Here is a 19,620-nt window from a genome sequence, read left to right on the forward strand (position 1 = left end):
ATAACAAGTAGTAGAGAAAAAAAACTTACGCTAGTGGGACAAATTTAAGCTCCCCCAACTTTTCAATGTGATCAAATGTGCAGCTCTAAAAAGTAGGAGCTTAGGCTCATTTTAATTATGTTACAATTCTTTTAAAGTTGATGAGACCTCCCACTCCATAAAAATAGATCCCAAAGCCCCTCTTGTGTGAACACCCTTAATCTTCTAATGATTTGTGTTTACTTTTACATGGATTTTTTTGACTTGAGGAATAATAAAACTTTAGCAAAAAAGAAAAAGAATTTAGACGGCATCATATATGTCCATAATCTTTTGCATTGAATGAATGGATGGAAGTCTTTAATAATGTCCACATGCCCAAACAGCCTATTGGACCCAAGGTTAGCCAACAACAAAAATGAACAAGTGGAAACCAAAAACAATAGGCCCCCACCAACTACATTTTTTTCTCTTTTTCTAGCTTGGATCTTATGTTGTGTAATCTTCTAATGATTTGTGTTTACTTTTACATGAACTTTTTTATGACTTGAGCAATAATAAAACTGTAGAAAATAGAAAAAGAGTTCATACTGCATCATATACGTCCATAATCTTTTGCATTGAATGAATGGATGGAAGTCTTTAATAATGTCCACATGCCCAAACAGCCTATTGGACCCAAGGGTAGCCAATGACAAAAATGAACAAGCGGAAACCAAAAACAATAGGCCCCCACCAACTAGATTTCTTTCTCTTTTTCTAGCTTGGATCTTCTGTTGCGTATCTTGTTTAGGAAATCTGCTGTCCTTGTGATCTTTTCGTCTTCAAATAAATTTCTCAAGGTGTCACTTTTAAGGTATCAATGTAAATTCTCCCAAATATCCTTGTAGGTTGACTACTCTGATGTAATGTCATTGGCCTTGCAATGCTCCTCGAGTCCAATAACATCTTCTATCTGGCCACCATCATCCGGTTGGTGTGAACTAGTGTATACACCCATTAAAAATTGTATTTCAATGTTAATAAAGGTGGAAAAATTCCTCCTCACTTAAGTGTTTAATACCATTAAACCTTACTCAAATGAACTTTAACTGTTCTCACAGGTTAAACGAAGCTTTTACAAGACTTTTCCCAGTTGTCCCATACAAACACCGAAAAGACAATCCATTTAACTGTAGAAGATGCGCTCCAATGAAGATTTGTTCAATTTTGTTTATAGGATTCTATAGTATCTAATTGTTTATGTACAAATAAATTGTAAATTATTAAAACAACTTAAAATTCATCTTCAGCTGTTATAAACAATATGGTGTGACATTTTCAAATATGGATTATATTGTCTGGAAAACTTTAATTACACATATTTTAACTTTGTTTTGCTTGTGAGTTTTGGACTTTTGGTATAACCGAATATGAACATAGAAGCTAAACGAAAAAACATCCACACAGCAACAGTTAAAAGCTAAGCTGAGACTAATCAAAACTCCAAAACAACACCATGTTGTAAAGGGCATTTATTTGGCCTAGAAAAAAAATCCCTTAAGCATTACTAGGACAACTGGGAACATAAGAACACATCAAAATTTTATGCATTTGATAATTTTACAAAGCATTTCAATATACAAATAAGTATGTCCATAACCCTGCCCAGTAATATCTAAGGAGAGTAGGAATAGAACTTACTGAATGCAACAGCAACTGGAAAATAAACTCTTGGGCAAGAAAATAACTTGATCTAATCAGATAAAAGCTCCTCCATCTCAGGATCTTCAATTTCTGTGGATGCGACCTCTTCCAAGTTCATGTCATGATCCAGTTGTTGCTCACGGGGAGTACCATCATCAGAATCATCCATTGATGGATCTGTGTCATTGCTACCATTCGGATCATTTTGAGAATGAAGCTCCACAGTTTCTCTGGCACTCTCTTGGGCCTGTTTCTTTTTTAATTTGCTTTGCTTAATTATTTCTTTAATTTTCTCTGCAGCACCTGGCTTCTCACAAATACAAGCATAGGGAAATTCATGAAACCCTCCCCGGCCAGGCCTTGCTTCATCAGGTTCACCCATGAAACCTTTCTGGCTAGCCTGTACCTTTTTGGCAAAGGTATCCCAACTCATGTTTTGTCGGTTCAAGAACAGAGAATTAAGTTTTTTGGCATACGGACGTATGGTACGCTTGTGCCCAAAGAACCGCCTGCATTTTGAAAGGTTTTAAAATTGCAATCAGTCCTCAATTACATATCCGACACATTAAGCAACTAACTGCTTTCCAAGGTTCATTCTCATATTAAAATTATAATTTCATACCTTCTCCCCGCTAAAATCCTTGCCATGTTACCATTGTTGTTTGTTACAAACACGTCACTTTGATCACATACAATGTAATCCAAAGCAGCCATGCGAGAAGAATATGCAGAGAATGGTTCCAACTCTCTTGAATTTGAAAGAGTGTCTTTAGTGTAGAAGTTAGGGAAAAGAGCTTTCAATGGTTTTAAAGTTTCTTCCCCTCCATATACTTCTCCAGATGCCACATAAACATATGAATCGTTGCCAAAACCTAATCCCCTCAACATCAAGCCCACTTCCTCTGGTGTGAGAGGACATTTCCCATGTCTACGTTCTCTTTCTGGATTTGCCTCCTTCAAATTAACAGCAAAAAAGAAAATAAAAAGATTCAAAGATATTATTTCAAATTCAGACCCATGATAAATGAGAGAATCAAAGTTAACTAATTATTTTCTAATGTTTCAGGTTAGCTATAAAGTTGAAAAAACTAAAGCTGTAAACTTACAGGCAATGTTTTCCATCTCTTACGGATCACACCCAACTCTCTTCTCTCCTTTTCTCCGCCACCATAGTAACACCCAGAAAATGCAAGCATGTCAGGCTCAAACCTACAAATACAAAATTCACGGTGACCATGATTTAACCTTATGCCTGTCTCACTATTGCCATGAAGTGCTCTTAGCTGGGAAACTTCTACCATGTTATCTGCAACTAATTCGATAATTACTAAGGTACACTTTATCCTGATAGGAGCCATAAATCCTTTTATTAAATTTTCAAAATTACCTCAAGTGAATTGCAAGGAAACGCCTGCTCTTATTCCTCATCCTATTGACCAAATCTTGTCCCATTTCCTGAATGGGCTTTGTAAATTGCAATGCATGATAGTTGACCCTGCAACGAAGCTTTTGCAAATCAGCATCCAGCTTATTTGCAAGCCTGTAGTCGAACTTTGTCAACTTCACAACCTGCATCCACCGTCAGAAATAAACACATGGATTTATAAATATATACAAAAAATTACCCAAATTTCTAGACTATTTGAACCAACTTAACATCAAGCACGACACATGTCAAGAGAGTTTGTTAGCCAATGTCATGGTAATCTATCATAGTATCATTAACTACACAATCTTAATTTGGTGTTCTATTTCAGAAACTCACTTTTACTGCTTTAACTCTCAATCTGCAATGAATGAGCAAACAGTTGTTGATGCATTTGCATTGTAATCCTTAATTGAATTGGATTAGCAAACTAGCATGTATGCTCACAATGCAGAGTAATTATGTTGAACATAATTGTGGATGTTTCATTTTGAATTCCAACTCTGATCTCTACTATTTTATTTGTTAAAATTGCAGCTGGATTAGATAACCTTTCTACACACTAGAAAGGACCAGATTTTGCATGAAATAGAGAAGAGTCAAGATTTTTTGCTGGGAGAATAACTATAATGGATTGAAGAAACATAATCCTTTCTTGGCAGTGAAATCATCCAAAGTATACTTCATTTTCATGTCTAATGCTAGAAACATTGTCCTCCATTTAAATCCTATTTTCCCATTATGTTTATGTACTATTACCAAATACAATTATTAAAGGAAAAATTAATAAGAAACGATGTGCAGGACTATGTGCTATTATCAGGGGAGGCCTCCCTCTATTCAATATTCACAAGAAATTAAAGAGATAGTTGCAATGTACACAAATATACACGAAAAGATAGGTGCATTGTAATTCTGAAGTTTTCACAATTAAACAAGACAAAGGAAAAGGTTTGAATATACAGTAAAGAAAACATTGAGCTTTGATCCACATTCAAATGATATCAAACTACAAATAATCTCATCCCCCAGACTTTGCATTGACATAAACAATCAGATTCCATGGTGACACACACATCCAGACACAATATAACTAAATCTACACACAAATATGTTCTCAGATGGAGATCGGACCAAAAAGTTTCCTCTCGTGATCAATCTACCTCCAAGACAGGTCCATACCTAATAATGCAATTAACTGCAACAGATAAAATTGAATTTTAACTGGCTTACTCAAAGTGCAGGGCCTACTTAAAGTTATAGACAACTCCAGCCCATAGTCATGGGTTTCTAGCGTCAAGTCAGATCCAGATGGCATATTCGACTTAAAATCTTCCTCCACTGTTAAAGTTCCCTTTGATAAGACTTCAAACCTGTTCAAAAGCTAATTCCAGTTAAAACCTCATTTTAAGGAAATCATTGCCAACTGTTCGATATTCAGGTGATTTGACATATTGACTCATAGGTTTTTATGACCAAATGTTGACATCTTACAGCTTTATACCCAGGTTTGCTTATAATACAGAGCCCAGGGAAATCTGTGGACTCCCAATCAGGAGCAACTAGGTTTCAAGGTTTGTTGTATCCGGACTAGATGCTCAATGCAACAGTGACCTTTGATAATAAATTATCCTCCAAGCCACTTTGCACTACCACACAGGGTACATAGCAGGAGTTTACAACTTCACATCTCTGGAACCAAATTGACATTTAGTAAAGAATAACCTCTAAATTTCCATTTCACAGATTGAAATCTGAAATTAACCCAGTCAATCAAGGCAACTTACTCCAGTTTGGGTTCCAAAAATATCCAATTTGGGAACTAGATGTAATAATCTTTACACCCAGATTCACCAGTTCAGGTCTGGCATTAAAAGCCCATACCCCTACAGTACAGCAGAATCTGCGAGCAGGTAAATCTTGTGATTTCTTTGCTCTGTGGGGAGATGGTATAGAAAAAGTCACAAACTTTGGTAAATACCTGTGATATGCTAGTGAGCCAGAGAAGAGAGATGTGTCTCAATCTCACACAATGTTTCATCCACCTGCCACAGTCTCGCACACCATGGCAATATCTCAAAGGGATTACACGATGCCTACAAACTAACTTACACTTGACACCACAGTTTAAAAACTCAGATTCAGCAATAACTTGGCAGACCCAAAAAAATTTAAAAACTCAGAACTTGGGACAGACTTGGCAGTAACTTAGAAATTTTATCAGAGAGAGAGAGATTTAAAGAGATTTGTTTTAAAAAAAATTCTTCAAAAACACACATTACTAAAATTTGCTGAGCATATTAGTAAGTTCAATCATAAATAAATCAAAACTAGAACTTTATACATACTATAGACCAAAAACCAAGTTCAACTCTAAATGAGCTATTATTCTAACTTCAACTAGCCATGTCGTATGAGATATTGCCTCACCAAAAGAGATTTTTGGCAAGTTGTGCAATAATAACGTCCAAGTAGGCACACTCGAGTTATATCTCAATTCTTGTTCACCCACTCATTGTAATCAAGGTTTTGATTTGACAGATTCCAATAGCTAATGGGGATTTGGGAGTAGGGACCCCAATGAGGGGTGGTGCCCCTCATGGGGGTTTGGGGGCAACACCCCCAGCAAGTTCAAGAGGCACTCCCCTTGGTGGGGTTTGAAGGCAACATCCCCAATGGGATCAAGGGGCAGCAAAACTAGTGGGGATTGCGGGCAATGACACCAATAGCTAATGGGGATTTGGGAGTAGGGACCCCAATGAGGGGTGGTGCCCCTCATGGGGGTTTGGGGGCAACACCCCCAGCAAGTTCAAGAGGCACTCCCCTTGGTGGGGTTTGAAGGCAACATCCCCAATGGGATCAAGGGGCAGCAAAACTAGTGGGGATTGCGGGCAATGACACCAATAGGGTCAAGCTACAGCCAAGACCAAACTAAGGCCTTTGGAAACTTTACTGCCAACGAAAATCATGTTTTTTTTATTACTGCAAGCCAGAAAAAGTAACTTATATGAATTTGGACAAGTTTATAATACAAAACTTGAGAGCTTTTGCACTTACTCAGCAGTTTTGAAGGAAAACCCACAAGTTTTTTAAAAACACATTGGAGAGATTTTGAATGAGAAACTTGCATAGCATTTTGACACCGAGGTACTCGCAAGTCAAAAAAGTTTTAGGAGAGATGTTCAACAGAGCTTCACACAGTTGATATCAAACCAATCAAATTAAGGACTTCAAATTCTATACCCAACATGTAATTAAGCTAGAATAATATCCAATATGGATTTTTCCATCAGATTAGATCTCTTAGGTCAAAAACAAGGAGAAAGAGGTCTTATACGACTTTGATTCTGATATTCTGTACATCCAGTATTAATACAACTTGGCATCCAATAGAAGTATAAATAAAGCAAAAGTTTCAATATTGTGGGGATATAAACAATGGAATCATGGCCTTTGTCTACTGCCATGGGGAAAACACCTAGCACAATCCCACATCATTGAGCCAACTCAAGTAATCTTCCTTATGATGCTTGTTAAGTCAAAGAAATCCATCACTGCCTCCCTCCCTCCCAATTGCAAAAAGAACATGAAATACTAATACAGAAAAGTTAAAAGATTCTCTTGGATTAAAGATTCAAACTTTCCTCTTGACTAATCATCTTAGTAGCCAGATTCATGCAGCAGAGACTGGATCCGGATCCATGCTTGGATCCGTGAGGATCCGCGACCAAGGAAGCAGCAAAAGTTTTAAAAACATGGGCCCCACTTAATTTTTTAATTTTTTTTTTGTCTAAACCCTAAAAACGGCCCTTTAATTCATTATGCAAGTTCATTTGCTCTCGCATAGTTGCTAGTTTGAAATAAAGTGCTTGAATTCAAAGAAGATTTGATGTGGAGCTGCAAATACCTTGCAAGAAGTGTTTAAGGTATGCATTTCAACCATTTTCTTTTAGTTCTTTCATAGATTATTGATTTATTTCTAGTTTTCCAAATTTTCAAGTTTTTGTGCAAGTGTTGAAGCATGGTTTTCTTTCATTTTTTTCCTAGACTGCAATAATTGAACAATGTGTAGTCAAGGCTCAGTGGGTGGGGCTAAATCACCAAAATTCAAAAATGATAAGGGCTCTCCTTTATGGAAACACACAACAAGAATCACACAATGTCCTAGGGGTGGGTCATACATATGGAGATGTAATTATTGCAATGTACAATATAGAAGCTCCTATTCCCGGGTGAAACTACATCTTTTGGGCCCTGCGGATGAAGGAATTAACATGTGTGAGGGTAGTAGGGAAGACAAGAAAGGATTACCAGTCACACAAATAGCAGCATTTGCAAAAGAGCGAGAAGATGCTGATAGAGAAGTTGCAAAATGAAAACATATTGCTTCAAAAAGAACAAATACACCAACACCACCATCCAATCAAAGAAGCACAAGAACACATCCTTTTCTGCCCATGCCAACAACAAATGATGAAGTTGCAAACCCATCTCCACTCACCCACAAGATAGGCCCACTAGATGAGGCATTCCAAAATGAATTGAGAGACATTGCTAATCACAAAATTGGGTGTTGTTTAATTACAAATGGTGTTTCATTTAATTTTGCGAGATTGCCTTATTTTAGGGAGATGGTGCAAGCAATAAATGAAGCACCCCGTGGTTACAAACCATCCGGTTATGAGAAGTTGTGCACTACCATATTACATGATGAGAGGAAAACTTGTAGAGGCTGAACTTCAACCAAAAAGAGATTCTTGGGTTCAATTGGGTGTGTCTATTATTTCGGATGGGTGGAAAGTCTATAGAAACCGTCCATTGATCAATGTTATTAGGCTCCAAATGAAGTAGGGAAAATTAACCCCTAAGTCTAATTAGGCTCCACATATGAACATAAGTGAGTCATTATGAAATTACCACAATTTGATCACTATTTGTATTGGATAGAGAAGTGTCTTATGAAAATACCACAATGGGTTCACTATACATATTGATGTATTATTGTCATGTCTAAATATATATGGTGTCGATTTTGGTTGTATAACACAAGGAATATAAAAGAGTAGATATATATTGCACTTACGCGTCCTAATCAATATATGAGTAAATAGGATACATTCCTAGCCACAACCCCACTCCTAGTGCTCTAAATGTCTTGGGGATAACAGTGAAGAGACAAAATCTTCCCCAGCCATTCTCCATCCTCAAAATATTTGTAGAGGGACGAGACATTCCCCCACCAGCTCTAGTGTCGTAATTCAAAAGCTAAGGAAGTCATTCACCAACTCACAGATACTCCTGAAAAAAAGGCACAACACTTTACTTGCAAACAAATACATATTGGATAACTTGTTCAATGGCAACAACACAATGAAAATTGGGATGCGATGAAGGTTTAAAAAGCAAAAAAAATTGGTATGGGTTGTTGGATTTCTCGGATTGCTGCAAATGTAGTTATATTGCCTTCTCGGTATATATTTTCCAATGGCAATGATATCACTCTTATTTATATCAAGGAAGAGACATGTCTCCTAATGAGACATGTCTATCCATTATTGTCTAATTAATATAATAACAAATGATTATTTAATTATATAATATCTCATATATTTAATTTATATTTATTTATTTATTTCTTCACTTAGTCTCATAGTTTATCCAACTGAAGCTACCAAACATCAACACTCCCTCTTAGCTAGGAAGGATAAACGCATGACCACATATTACCTCAATGTAGTATAAAGATATTGGGAGTAATGGCCTCCTAAATGTCAATTCATTTGACATTCACCCCGTACTCTTTGAGCAAATGGCCTCTTGAGTGTTCAATTGTGGATATTCACCAAGTACTGTGATGAATGGCCTCTTGAACGTAAACTGATTTGATATCCACCAAGTACTCTGTGTAACGGCCTCCTGAATATCAATTGGCATAACATTCACCATGTACTCAAAATGTTCGTAAGGTATGTACACACGCATTCTCATAATGCTTACCATATAAACATCTACCATGCAAAGTATAATCTATCTGATCTGCATAGATATCGTAAGATATCCATCATAATAAAGAATTAAGTTATTGTAAGATTGTACCTTTCAATAACTTCTGCAAATACAAGTGATGATCATTTGGAAGTTGTCACTTCCTCGTGATCTACACAGGGGGTAGGCCCATTAAATCATGTCGTCACATGCATGATACCAAAAGTTTACATAAGTCAAAACTCCCTCTAATTCTAATATGATCAAAGATCTTCAAGGATCAACTGAACATATCCTCTATCCACTCCTTCGGACAGATGTGTCAGACTCCCTCTGAACATTAATCTTCTAAGCTCCTTTACCTTTGAGGAAGTGCCAGACTCCCATAGTATGTAATGAAAATGAAAATAAGAGCATGACTACTATAGTCCTCAAGGATAATGATAAAATTAGGAGTAATCAGATATTTATAATAATCATAGTAGTGTAATATTATTCCTTTAGTATAACATATTAAGCTATTCAAGATGACATTCTTATTAATTATTCATTATTTTCCTTGTTTATAATTATATTTCATATTTCATTCTATTCAATAACAACAATAGTAACTCACAATAATACTAATAAATCATATTGTTTGACATATTTATATTACCAATTCCATTATATGTAACAATAATACATATATTATTATTACATATATATATATATATATATATATATATATATATATATATATATATATATATATATATATATATCAAACCTTCCTATTATTTATAAAAATATCATCTCATAGAAATTAATATTTATCAAAGTATAACATACCTTTATACTTACCTTGTTGGGTGTGTATTGGAGGATATTACTCTACTTGCAATTGACTTGCCCAGGGTTAATTATTCACCAACAATTATTTGCTCACTACTTCTAAAATGACATAAGGCAATAATGCCTTTTTACTTCTTTTTTCATCTGCATGCTTGTTAGATAATGTAAAAGGTGGATGCCAAGTAGATGGCTTTTAATTTGAACACCTTCTTCGTCGCTCATCCTGTGTCTTCTTCACCTACTAGAAGTCACAACCACAAACAGAAAGGGCACATAGGACATGGATCTCCTATCACTCCACATGGATGTAGTCCACATTTTTCTGCACAATACCGCACCTCTGCACATAATCAGCTAGCTCGTACTGATGCAATAGATGACAATAGTCTCAAAACTCATAATACTCAACCCACTCATATCTCTAGCACTAAGATTAGCGCACAATCTCCATGTAAGAATCATCGTCCCACGTAATATGCTATAAGTGATGACAAAGAAACCAACGTTGGATACCATACAACATCAGTATGTGGGTTTCAATCTGCCCACTCACACCTTCCTGCAGAACCTTTTACACGTCCTGCGAGTGCTTCTAATAGTGAGCTTGGCTCACATATTCCGCTAAATTACAACACTACTCCCCTATTCATACCTATGATAGTGAACATAATAAAGTGTGATTTTTTACTGCAGTCTCACACCTGAACAATGAATAAGTCTGAGAACAGGAAGGATGACAGTAAGGAATAAAAGGCGCTGAAATGAGATTTCCGCAGGAGACTGTAGTTTTATATAAGACAAGCTGGCTTGAATGATAAATACTTATGAAAATTGAATATTAATAGAGCCGCCAATGACAAGAGGAGAAATGTCAAAATCTAACAAAAACAATACAAAATACTTCTTCATTTGCAGCCTAGCTCTGATACCATGTTGTATTTCTCGGATCGCTGCAAATGTAGTTGTATTGCCTTCTTGGTATATATTTTCCAATGGCAACGATATCACTCTTATTTATATTAAGAGACATGTCTCCTCATGAGGCATGTCTATCCATTATTGTCTAATTAATATAAAAATAAATGATTATTTAATTATATAATATCTCATATATTTAGTATATAGTTAATTTATTTATTTATTTATTTATTTATTTATTTATTTATTTATTTATTTCTGAACTTAGTCTTATAGTTCATCCAACTAAAGCTATCAAACATCAACATGGATCACATAAGATGGAAAGACAGCACTGTTTTCCCATTATTTGGCTTCAAACGATAAAAAAAAAATTGCTTGTTTTAACTTCTTATGAATATTTCAGAATTTTAGTTTCCTAACTTTTCAAAATGATATTTGAGTAATTAAATGCCATATATTCTTTAGGTTTTGCCAACTCAATCCCATCTCCAAGAAATGCTAATAGTATCAAAATAGACTCATATGTCCCATACATCCATTCTTTGTGCTTAGCATGCAGTATATTTAAAATCCATTTACGTACTTTTTTAACATACTACACTCTTTCCAAGAACATGTTAGAATTTACACTCACCAAATTTTTGTATAGCCCAAATGATTGAGGGGTATCCAAGGATGCACTGTTGTTCCTAGGATAGAAAAGGGAACATTCAAATGAACCCCAATCATCTTGGGAATGTCAAGGTTCCCCAATGGTTAAAAAATAGAAAGAAAATAACTATCAATTTTTTAAAAGGTAGCCTTACCAAGGCCGCAAACCACAAAATACATTTTTAAATCCTATTTAGTGCGCTGGTGCAATCACAAAAAATGAAGAAAAAGAGAAGTGAATAAAGTAAGAACCCCAAATTCCTTGAGGTATATTCCCAATTCCTACTGAATCACTGATCGTTCATCTTCCCATTTTCAAGTTTCTTCTGCAAACTAGCTCATTCAAAAGGGTAAATATTTTTAGAACTGCAGTAAAAGACAGACATTAAAAAATGCAATTTTTGCTTAGTCAAAATTCCTTGCTTTTCACAACCTTGTTTAACACAATATACAATTTGCTGTAGTTTTTCAATTTTTTAATAAACATTAAGGTTTATAGTTTTTTCTCTGTTTTTTCTGTCAAGACTTTCCTAAATTTGCCCAAGCTCTAACCCAAAATTTTCCCTTTTTATCCAAATAAATCCTATTATTTTAGAAGAAAATCTTCATCTTTTTGTTTGTCCACTTCTTTCCCGAAAAATAAATTTGCTATTATAATTTGATGTTGTAGTTTGTGGAACTTTGAATTCACCTTCTCTTGCTTTCAACTTTGTGTTTCTGTGTCTAGGTGTGTCTAGGTGTGTCTAGATGCTTTTATAGACTATGATCCTCTTCCCCTACTTCTAGCATATTGTAGTTGTCTAGATTTTAAAGTCCCATTGTCCTACATGAGTCAATGGTGGACCTAGACATCACTATAGTTTCTTCCATTCTTTCTTCTTTCTTAGTTTTGTGAAGGTCAATAAATTTAGCCTTAGACATTCTCTTACGGACAGTATCAAATTCAGCATTAGCCTTGAAGTGGTCCTGATGATGATATTTTTGTTGTTTCTTCAGAGCCTTGCGACATGTATTTCACAAAATTAATTTCATGACTTTGTCTCAATTTCTTGTTGCCTGACAAGCCTCCCCTTGCATGACGAGTTTGTACCTGCAGTTAAATTAATGTTTAAAGTTTGTCCACCTGCAATTTACACTTTCAAGTAAGTTTACATTGCTTCAATATTTGGCAATTTCCTTTTACATATTTTATGTTCTTTGACCCTGCACTTTTCTGTTACACCTGATTATACTTTTGAGTAATAAAAAACTTCTTTTGGCATCAATGGAAATAAATAGTATTTTTTTCCTTCTCCCTTTTCTCTATATTTGTAGGATCATCATCCTTGAATGTAATGAGACCAGATAGAGTTCATTGTTTATTTGAGTGATTATTCAACCAAGTCCTCTTAAAGACATCATTGGATAAATAGTCGATGTCAACTTAATTTGAACCATTCTCTTAGGACATAATCAAACTTTGTATTGGGCTCATTAATAATATCTAATGAGTTTGTCAACCCTTACTTGCATTCATTACTATGACAAAGCATTGATCTATGTTTAAACCCTCCTCTTGCCTCTATCAACTTTCCTATTTGACAAGAGGTCTTTCTTTGACAGGACTGGTTCCGATTAAATTTCTGTTGTTTTATATAGGATGCAAATTTGCAATTGATTGTACTTTCAAGACCCACTGATCAAACTTGATCATTTCTGCAAATTTGTTCTCTCTTAAGCACCAATCCCCAACATTGTAACTTAGGATTCTGCGCCCCAGTGACCTGGGGTGGTCATTCTCATAACCATCAATATATAGTTTATGCCTTTCTTTTTATTACATCTCTTGAATTAGATAATTGAATCCTCTTAATTCATTGCTGATTGCTTCAAATAAAGTACCTATCCTGCATACGTACTCGCCTGCTTAGTAGCATTGGCAACACTCGGTTCTGGTAGAAATGTTGTGAAGACTTTCTGGGGACGCGCATTGTGTATGGTCTCTCAATTTCCTGCAGAACCTTTTGTGGAACCTCCTTGACAATAGTGACGTCACTCTGAAGTGAAGAAATAAACCAACCAAGATCAAAAATGTCGGCAAAGTTGCTGCAGGCCATAACAAGCTACAATTACTCAGATGCAACATAAGAATGAATAGATATGCTAGAGAAAGAAAGTAAAGAAGCATTGATAACATTTTAAGTGTACTCAAAATTAATATGAGGCTACATTACCTTGTATCTTTCCAGAATGAATGGTGATCCAGTTCTGGAACCACCAAGGTGGCATTCAATATCCGAGCTACAACCACTGCATCTGTTATCTGTATTCAAAACCAATATTAAAAGGTTATGATGTGATAAATAGTATATCCCTCTCAAGACATGGACTCAACAACAGGATTTACAGATCCGCAAAACATGTGAGAGCAATTCCCATCTACAAATTTCACAGACAAGAATTACAGTTTACCAGTAATAAATGGACACAATGCTCACACCTATCTCTCATCAAATATTATACCGACTCTCAAAGCTGAAAATTATTATCTTCAGAGAACAGAGAATCATGAAAATGCATATAACTAGCATTAAAAATGTGGAACGGTTCATCATGTTATATTCTGCAATAAAAAATGCTGGGTTAATCCAGCAACTCGTACAAATTATGTTTTAAAATGTGATCCATATGTTCAATTTCTTTGTTAAACAGCTGACTGCAAGTGATGGTTTTTTGTTAGCCTTTTAACCAGCAAAAATTATATCACAGCACAGACAGGCAAAGGAAGTAAAAATATGTAGGTCATGAATCTCAAATGGATTAGTTGCCTACATAGAGATCAAAACTGACATGCATGTGACAAACACTAAAATATTAAAAACAACCATATAGGTAAAAACTCACTTACTACAATATATTAGCATTAGCCAGACCTGAAAACAAATGAAACTTCGTGCAAAAACCTCATTTGTCCTAAAATTTTATAGGAGAGAGTATTAGACAGAATATTGGATGATTATTAACAAAGAACAATACATTCTTAATATTTTAGAGATTATAAGAGTGATGTTTCTAAAAGAAACATGCAAATAATAGAAATAATCTATTGTACAAGATATCTAAAATATTTAAAAGTGACAAATTAATAAAGAAATAATTTAACGTAGAGGAGATATTATTCTAGTACCCACCCTTAATGGTCAACCTATCAATGTCACCAAGCTGCCCCCTGAATTTGACAAACTTCTCTGGAAGCGGGGACTTGGTGAGAATATCAGTAGTTTGGTCTGTTGTAGGAACAAGTTGCAAATCCACTGAGCCATCTTCAACCAGTTGTCCGATGAAGTGACAATGAATGTCAATAAGCTTGGTTCACTAATGGAAGACCACGTTTTAGGCAACTTTGAGCACCCCTCAATCGATGCAAATGTGGGGTGATGGACCTACTACCAAATTGGCTCACAACCTGCTTTGACTGTTCCCAGTATTCAGCTTCCGTAGAGGAAAGAGATACGGCCTGCTACTTCTTACTAGTCCAAGTAATAGCACTTGTGCCCAAACTAAACACATACCCAAAAGTAACTTTTCATCATCAACAGAGCCTCTGCAATCCAACTCTGTGAAACCAAGGAGTCAGAGATTTTTGGTTTGTCCATAGAAGATACCAAACTCTAGTGTGCCCTTGACATAGCGCAAGATACCCTTTGCTGCAGCCCAATGACCTGAAGTAGAAGTTGTCATAGAGCGAGATATGTAACTCACGACAAAACTGATATATTGGCGGTGAGATAGATCAAACTGCGCACTACTTGTCAGAGTGTGGATGCATTCTCAACATGTGAACCAGATTTCGCGGACAACTCTAGAGCAAATTCCATAGGTGTAGATGCAAGTTTGCTGCATTCTAAATTTGTCAACTAAAGATTGTGCATACTTAGACTAGGAGATAAAAATGACATGTGATTGTCGCCAAAACTCTACACCTAAGCAATAGTGTAGACGCCCCAGGTTGGTAATATCAAAAGACTAGAATAAATTTTGTTTTGACATTTTGAATCAAAGATATCAAACTGCCTGTGATCATTAACATAAATGGCCAGAATGATGATATCACTACCAGTAGTCTTTCAGAAGGACTCCTCTAGAAACCCCAATTTGAGAGTTCCTTATCAATTTTCATGCACCATGCCCAAGGAGCCTATTTGAGGGCATAGAGTGCTTTTACCAATTCGTGTACTTAGTCTTCTTTATCGATAACCTTGAATCCAAAAGGTTGTGTCATGTACACCTATTGTTGTAAATCACCATTGAAGAAGGCACTTTTGGCATCTATTCAATAGGCCTTCTAGACACACTGAGACGCTAGGCCTAGGATTAATCAAAATGGTGTTCATCTTTGTTGTCGAAGAAAAGGTCTCCACATGATCAATACCTTCCTACTGAGAGAAGCCTTTGGCAATGAGATGAGACTTTTACTTATCTGAAAGTACCATTAGCCTTGTATTTGACTTTGTAGATCCATTTGCATCCAATGGGATTCTTTGTTGAACAAAGATATTGATAAGACCCAAGTGTTATTTTTCAACTGATTATGATGCTCAATGTTCATTACTTCTTCCCACTCAAGCATCTTTGTTGCCTCTCTATATGTTCGATGTTCATACATACTATGAATCTTGGTCATAAGAGCAAAACTTAAAAAGTCAAAAGGTTTTCTCGTTTCTTGAGCAATTCTACCCTTGATGAATCTCATCATCATGAAGATTGGAAATTATCTTAGCTCGCCATTTAGGCCAAAGAGTAGAAGTGCCAACATAAAAAGTAGTGGGTGCAATGGGATCATTGTCGTCAAACAAAAGATTGGATGAAACTTGAGGAAAATCAAGTGGTGTAGCTACATATCTAGGTGAACCTACATTAGAAGCAATTGGTGGAGAGGCGAGAAGGGGAACAATTGGAGCCTTCTCAGTTGAACCCCTCCCATCAGATGGACCTAATGGAAGACAGACACCCAAGTCTTGAGCTTTGAGAGATTAATCCACTGAATCCATAATTGGAGGAGAGAGCTGAAATGGCCCTCATTCCTCATCAAAGACACCATCACGACTGAAGATGAGACAACTAGTCTCAATGTTAACTAGTCAGTAGGCTTTGTGACTATCACTGTAGCTTGTTAGCAGGAGTTTTTGGCTCTTGGCAACTTGGCACAGTTAGCATCAGGATTCCATACGTAAGCAATGGAGCCAAAAACATTGCGATGATTGATTCTAGGCTTATGGCTTGACCAAGCCTCTTCCAAAGTTATCTTCTTGACGGCCATTATAGGAGAGTGGTTGAGAAGATAGACGACAATGCAGACTACTTAGCCCAAAATTTCTTTGGAGCACTATTGTGTTTAGACATAAACATGACCATTTTGTTAAGTGTGTAGTTTCTAAACTCGATGACATTGTTTTCTTGAGGGGTTTATAGAATGCTATTAATTGGTGCTTTATTTCATATTGCTCATAGAAATGCGAGATGTTAGAGCAAATGGTTCTTTTCCATTTCACTCTTCTATTAAGTTTACTTAGGTGAACACAAAAAATAGGAGCAATTATATATTTTGGATATTATTATTAGGAGGATATTGTTGAGTCATCTTTTGACTCCAACTACTCCTAAAATGTCACACGTGGTTAGTTCCAATTTGGACACCACCCTTCTAGATTGTAGGTGGATGGTAGGTGATTGATTCCATCAAGATTCTACTTCCTCCAAGTTGAGACACTTGTCTCAACCTTGTCCAAGTTTTCTTTCCAACTCATGCCTATATAAACAGGTTAGCTCTTTATATTTCATATCTCATATATATATCAAATATATCATACAACACATTAGGAAATATTGATTCTATTATGCCTATGAGCATTTACAACAAAAATTGGTCCATATTATTATTATGTCACTTTGATTTGCTATTGTTTAATCTAACACTTCCAATAGATTTTGGATTTATATTTGTTTTCACAAATTCTAACATGGTATCAGAGCAGTTGTTAAAAGAGTAGATTATTTTAAGAGGTCTTGAAAAATCCTGTATGCCCTTCTCTTGCATTTCTATATGATCTGGAGAATCAGAAAGGATTTATGAAGACCCATTAATCTCTTGTGCATATATATTATATTTTCTTGATCTAGTGATTGCAACACTTTGAGGATTGAGATCTTGAGGACAACATGCAAAGAGAGTTTTTTTCTTTTTGTCTATGGGGCCCACCTACCTACGGTGTCCTACATCAAGCGGGGCCCACACCAAGCTGGGTCCACCTCCAGCGGAGCCTACATCAAGCAAGGCCCACCTTTAACTTGGCCATATTTAGTGGGGCCAACCTCTATTAATGCTCATCCTCTTGTGAGGCCCACCTATTATGTTTCCTTATAGTTATTGATGACAATCCCTATATAATCCTAAATTTTGCAACTACCAAGGTATCATTTGAGCTCATACAGACACTTTTTCAGGTGTTAATTTTTTTTGAAGTGCATGATTTTTGTTTACATCTCAGCTTTGGTATCAATTTTGAGATATTATGGGTAGACATAGTACTTTAAGAATTTGGTCAAAATTGGCCTAATTTAGCACTTGTACTCCATTAGATCCTTGAGTGATCTAGTGTCCTAATTGTATAAGTCTCTTATTGCTTCATAGTTGAAGTTTTAATTATCAAAATCAGAAGTCCACTTTGGTCCATTTGGCAAGTGGCAATTGTACATGCACTAAATTACAAAGTGCCAAATCATTGCATCTTGTGGGGGGTGATTTTTGATCTAGTAAATTTGGGAGGGTGATCTTGTGTTGTTTTGTTTTCATTGGTTCTTGCTTGTAGTACAAATGTGAAAAGCACTAATTGAACTCCAAACTCCTATAATTATGAATCATGGAAAAAATCAATATGGAATTATCTAAGGGAAAAAAGTTGCACGAGATTTGTAAATGAAACTATTACTGCACCTACTAATCCTAATGCTTATCAAGCATGGGAGATCAATCATGAGAAAGCTCTTGGATACATTTGTTCCTTAGTCTCTTTTGATTTACAATTTCATTTGGAATCATTCAAGACACCTAAAGATGCTCTTGAAACTTTGTTTGGTAAAACTAGCAAGATTATGGGTTTCGATAATGATTTAATGAATCTCAATCCAAAAAGTTTCAACAAAATCCAAGACTACACCTCAAAGATTAAACAATTAAGAACACAACTAAAGGACTACAAGATAATTAAGGAGATATACAATTGATTCTGAATGTGTTATCCATGTTAGTGTAAATAATTAATTATTATTACACTTTACTTAAGTTTACTTAGGTTAATGCATTATTTTATTATTTATTAGATTAGACACCTAGGAGTATGCGTACTCATATGAGTTGTCTTGTTGACAATACAGGAGTTAGCATCTCATTTTAGCACATGGTGTCTACAACACAAGAGTTTGCATATTTATCTGAGTTGTCATGTTGACAACACAGTTGTTCGCACTTTAAATAGACACATGGTGTCTACAACATAATTTTATGTAACACACCCATGTTAAACTTATCCTCTCATCATCGCACTAACTTTTGTGCTCAATGGAGGATAATCCACTCTTGGTGGACATGTGCTTAGTTGTGAGTCTTATCATTGTGTTGACTCCTAGTCAGTCTAGAGGCCTTTATATACAGGCACTCCTAGTGTGTATATACATCAATTCTTTTTCATATTGTTATTCTAATTATACTTTATTGGTCCATATTGTGCTAGAGCTTGAGCTTCTTGATCTTAGGTGATTTTTCCCTAGGGAAAATTCTTACAATCCAAGCTTGGTCTCAAGTATTCTGTATTTGTTTCTACCTTTCATACAAATCGGATTTCTATGGGAGTTGCATGTGTTGATCCTAGTTTTGATGCACTTTCAAATCTTCTAATCCAAGAGGAAGTAAAGCTAATTCAAATGGGTATCATCAAGACATCCAAGTCACGAGCATTAATTGCTAGTGAGCCTAAGGTATAGAAAGCAGCAGGGAATCCTGAACAAAAACAAAAGAATAAACAGAACAAGTCACAGAGAAAAATTGAATCTTCTTCCTCAAATAAGGAATCGTTGAAAAAGGAAAAGTCTACTTGTGCATA

General features: G+C 35.7%; 1 protein-coding gene across 16 annotated transcripts in view; it reads right to left on the reverse strand.

The window, feature by feature from the left end:
• Nucleotides 1-297: 297 nt before the first annotated feature.
• The window catches only part of LOC149555943 (O-fucosyltransferase 29-like), an 84,527-nt gene continuing 65,204 nt past the window's right edge, over nucleotides 298-19,620 (reverse strand). For 14 of the 16 annotated variants that reach the window (XM_089830064.1, XM_089830063.1, XM_089830065.1 and 11 more), the window contains 6 exons: nucleotides 13,696-13,784; nucleotides 13,381-13,567; nucleotides 3,053-3,234; nucleotides 2,772-2,874; nucleotides 2,288-2,619; nucleotides 1,543-2,174 (listed from right to left, as the gene is read on the reverse strand). In XM_089830064.1, the coding sequence (XP_089686190.1) occupies nucleotides 1,715-2,174; nucleotides 2,288-2,619; nucleotides 2,772-2,874; nucleotides 3,053-3,234; nucleotides 13,381-13,567; nucleotides 13,696-13,784 (1,353 nt within the window). In that variant the 3' untranslated portion in view covers nucleotides 1,543-1,714. Of the gene's footprint in view, nucleotides 963-1,542; nucleotides 2,175-2,287; nucleotides 2,620-2,771; nucleotides 2,875-3,052; nucleotides 3,235-13,380; nucleotides 13,568-13,695; nucleotides 13,785-19,620 lie in introns of those variants that run through there. The other 2 variants (XR_016364584.1, XR_016364583.1) reach the window with 2 other exon arrangements.

The sequence above is a fragment of the Cupressus sempervirens genome, chromosome 5 (assembly GCF_028749045.1).
Source record: "Cupressus sempervirens isolate cs-2001-9-10 chromosome 5, ASM2874904v1, whole genome shotgun sequence".
NCBI classification, from domain to species: domain Eukaryota; kingdom Viridiplantae; phylum Streptophyta; class Pinopsida; order Cupressales; family Cupressaceae; genus Cupressus; species Cupressus sempervirens.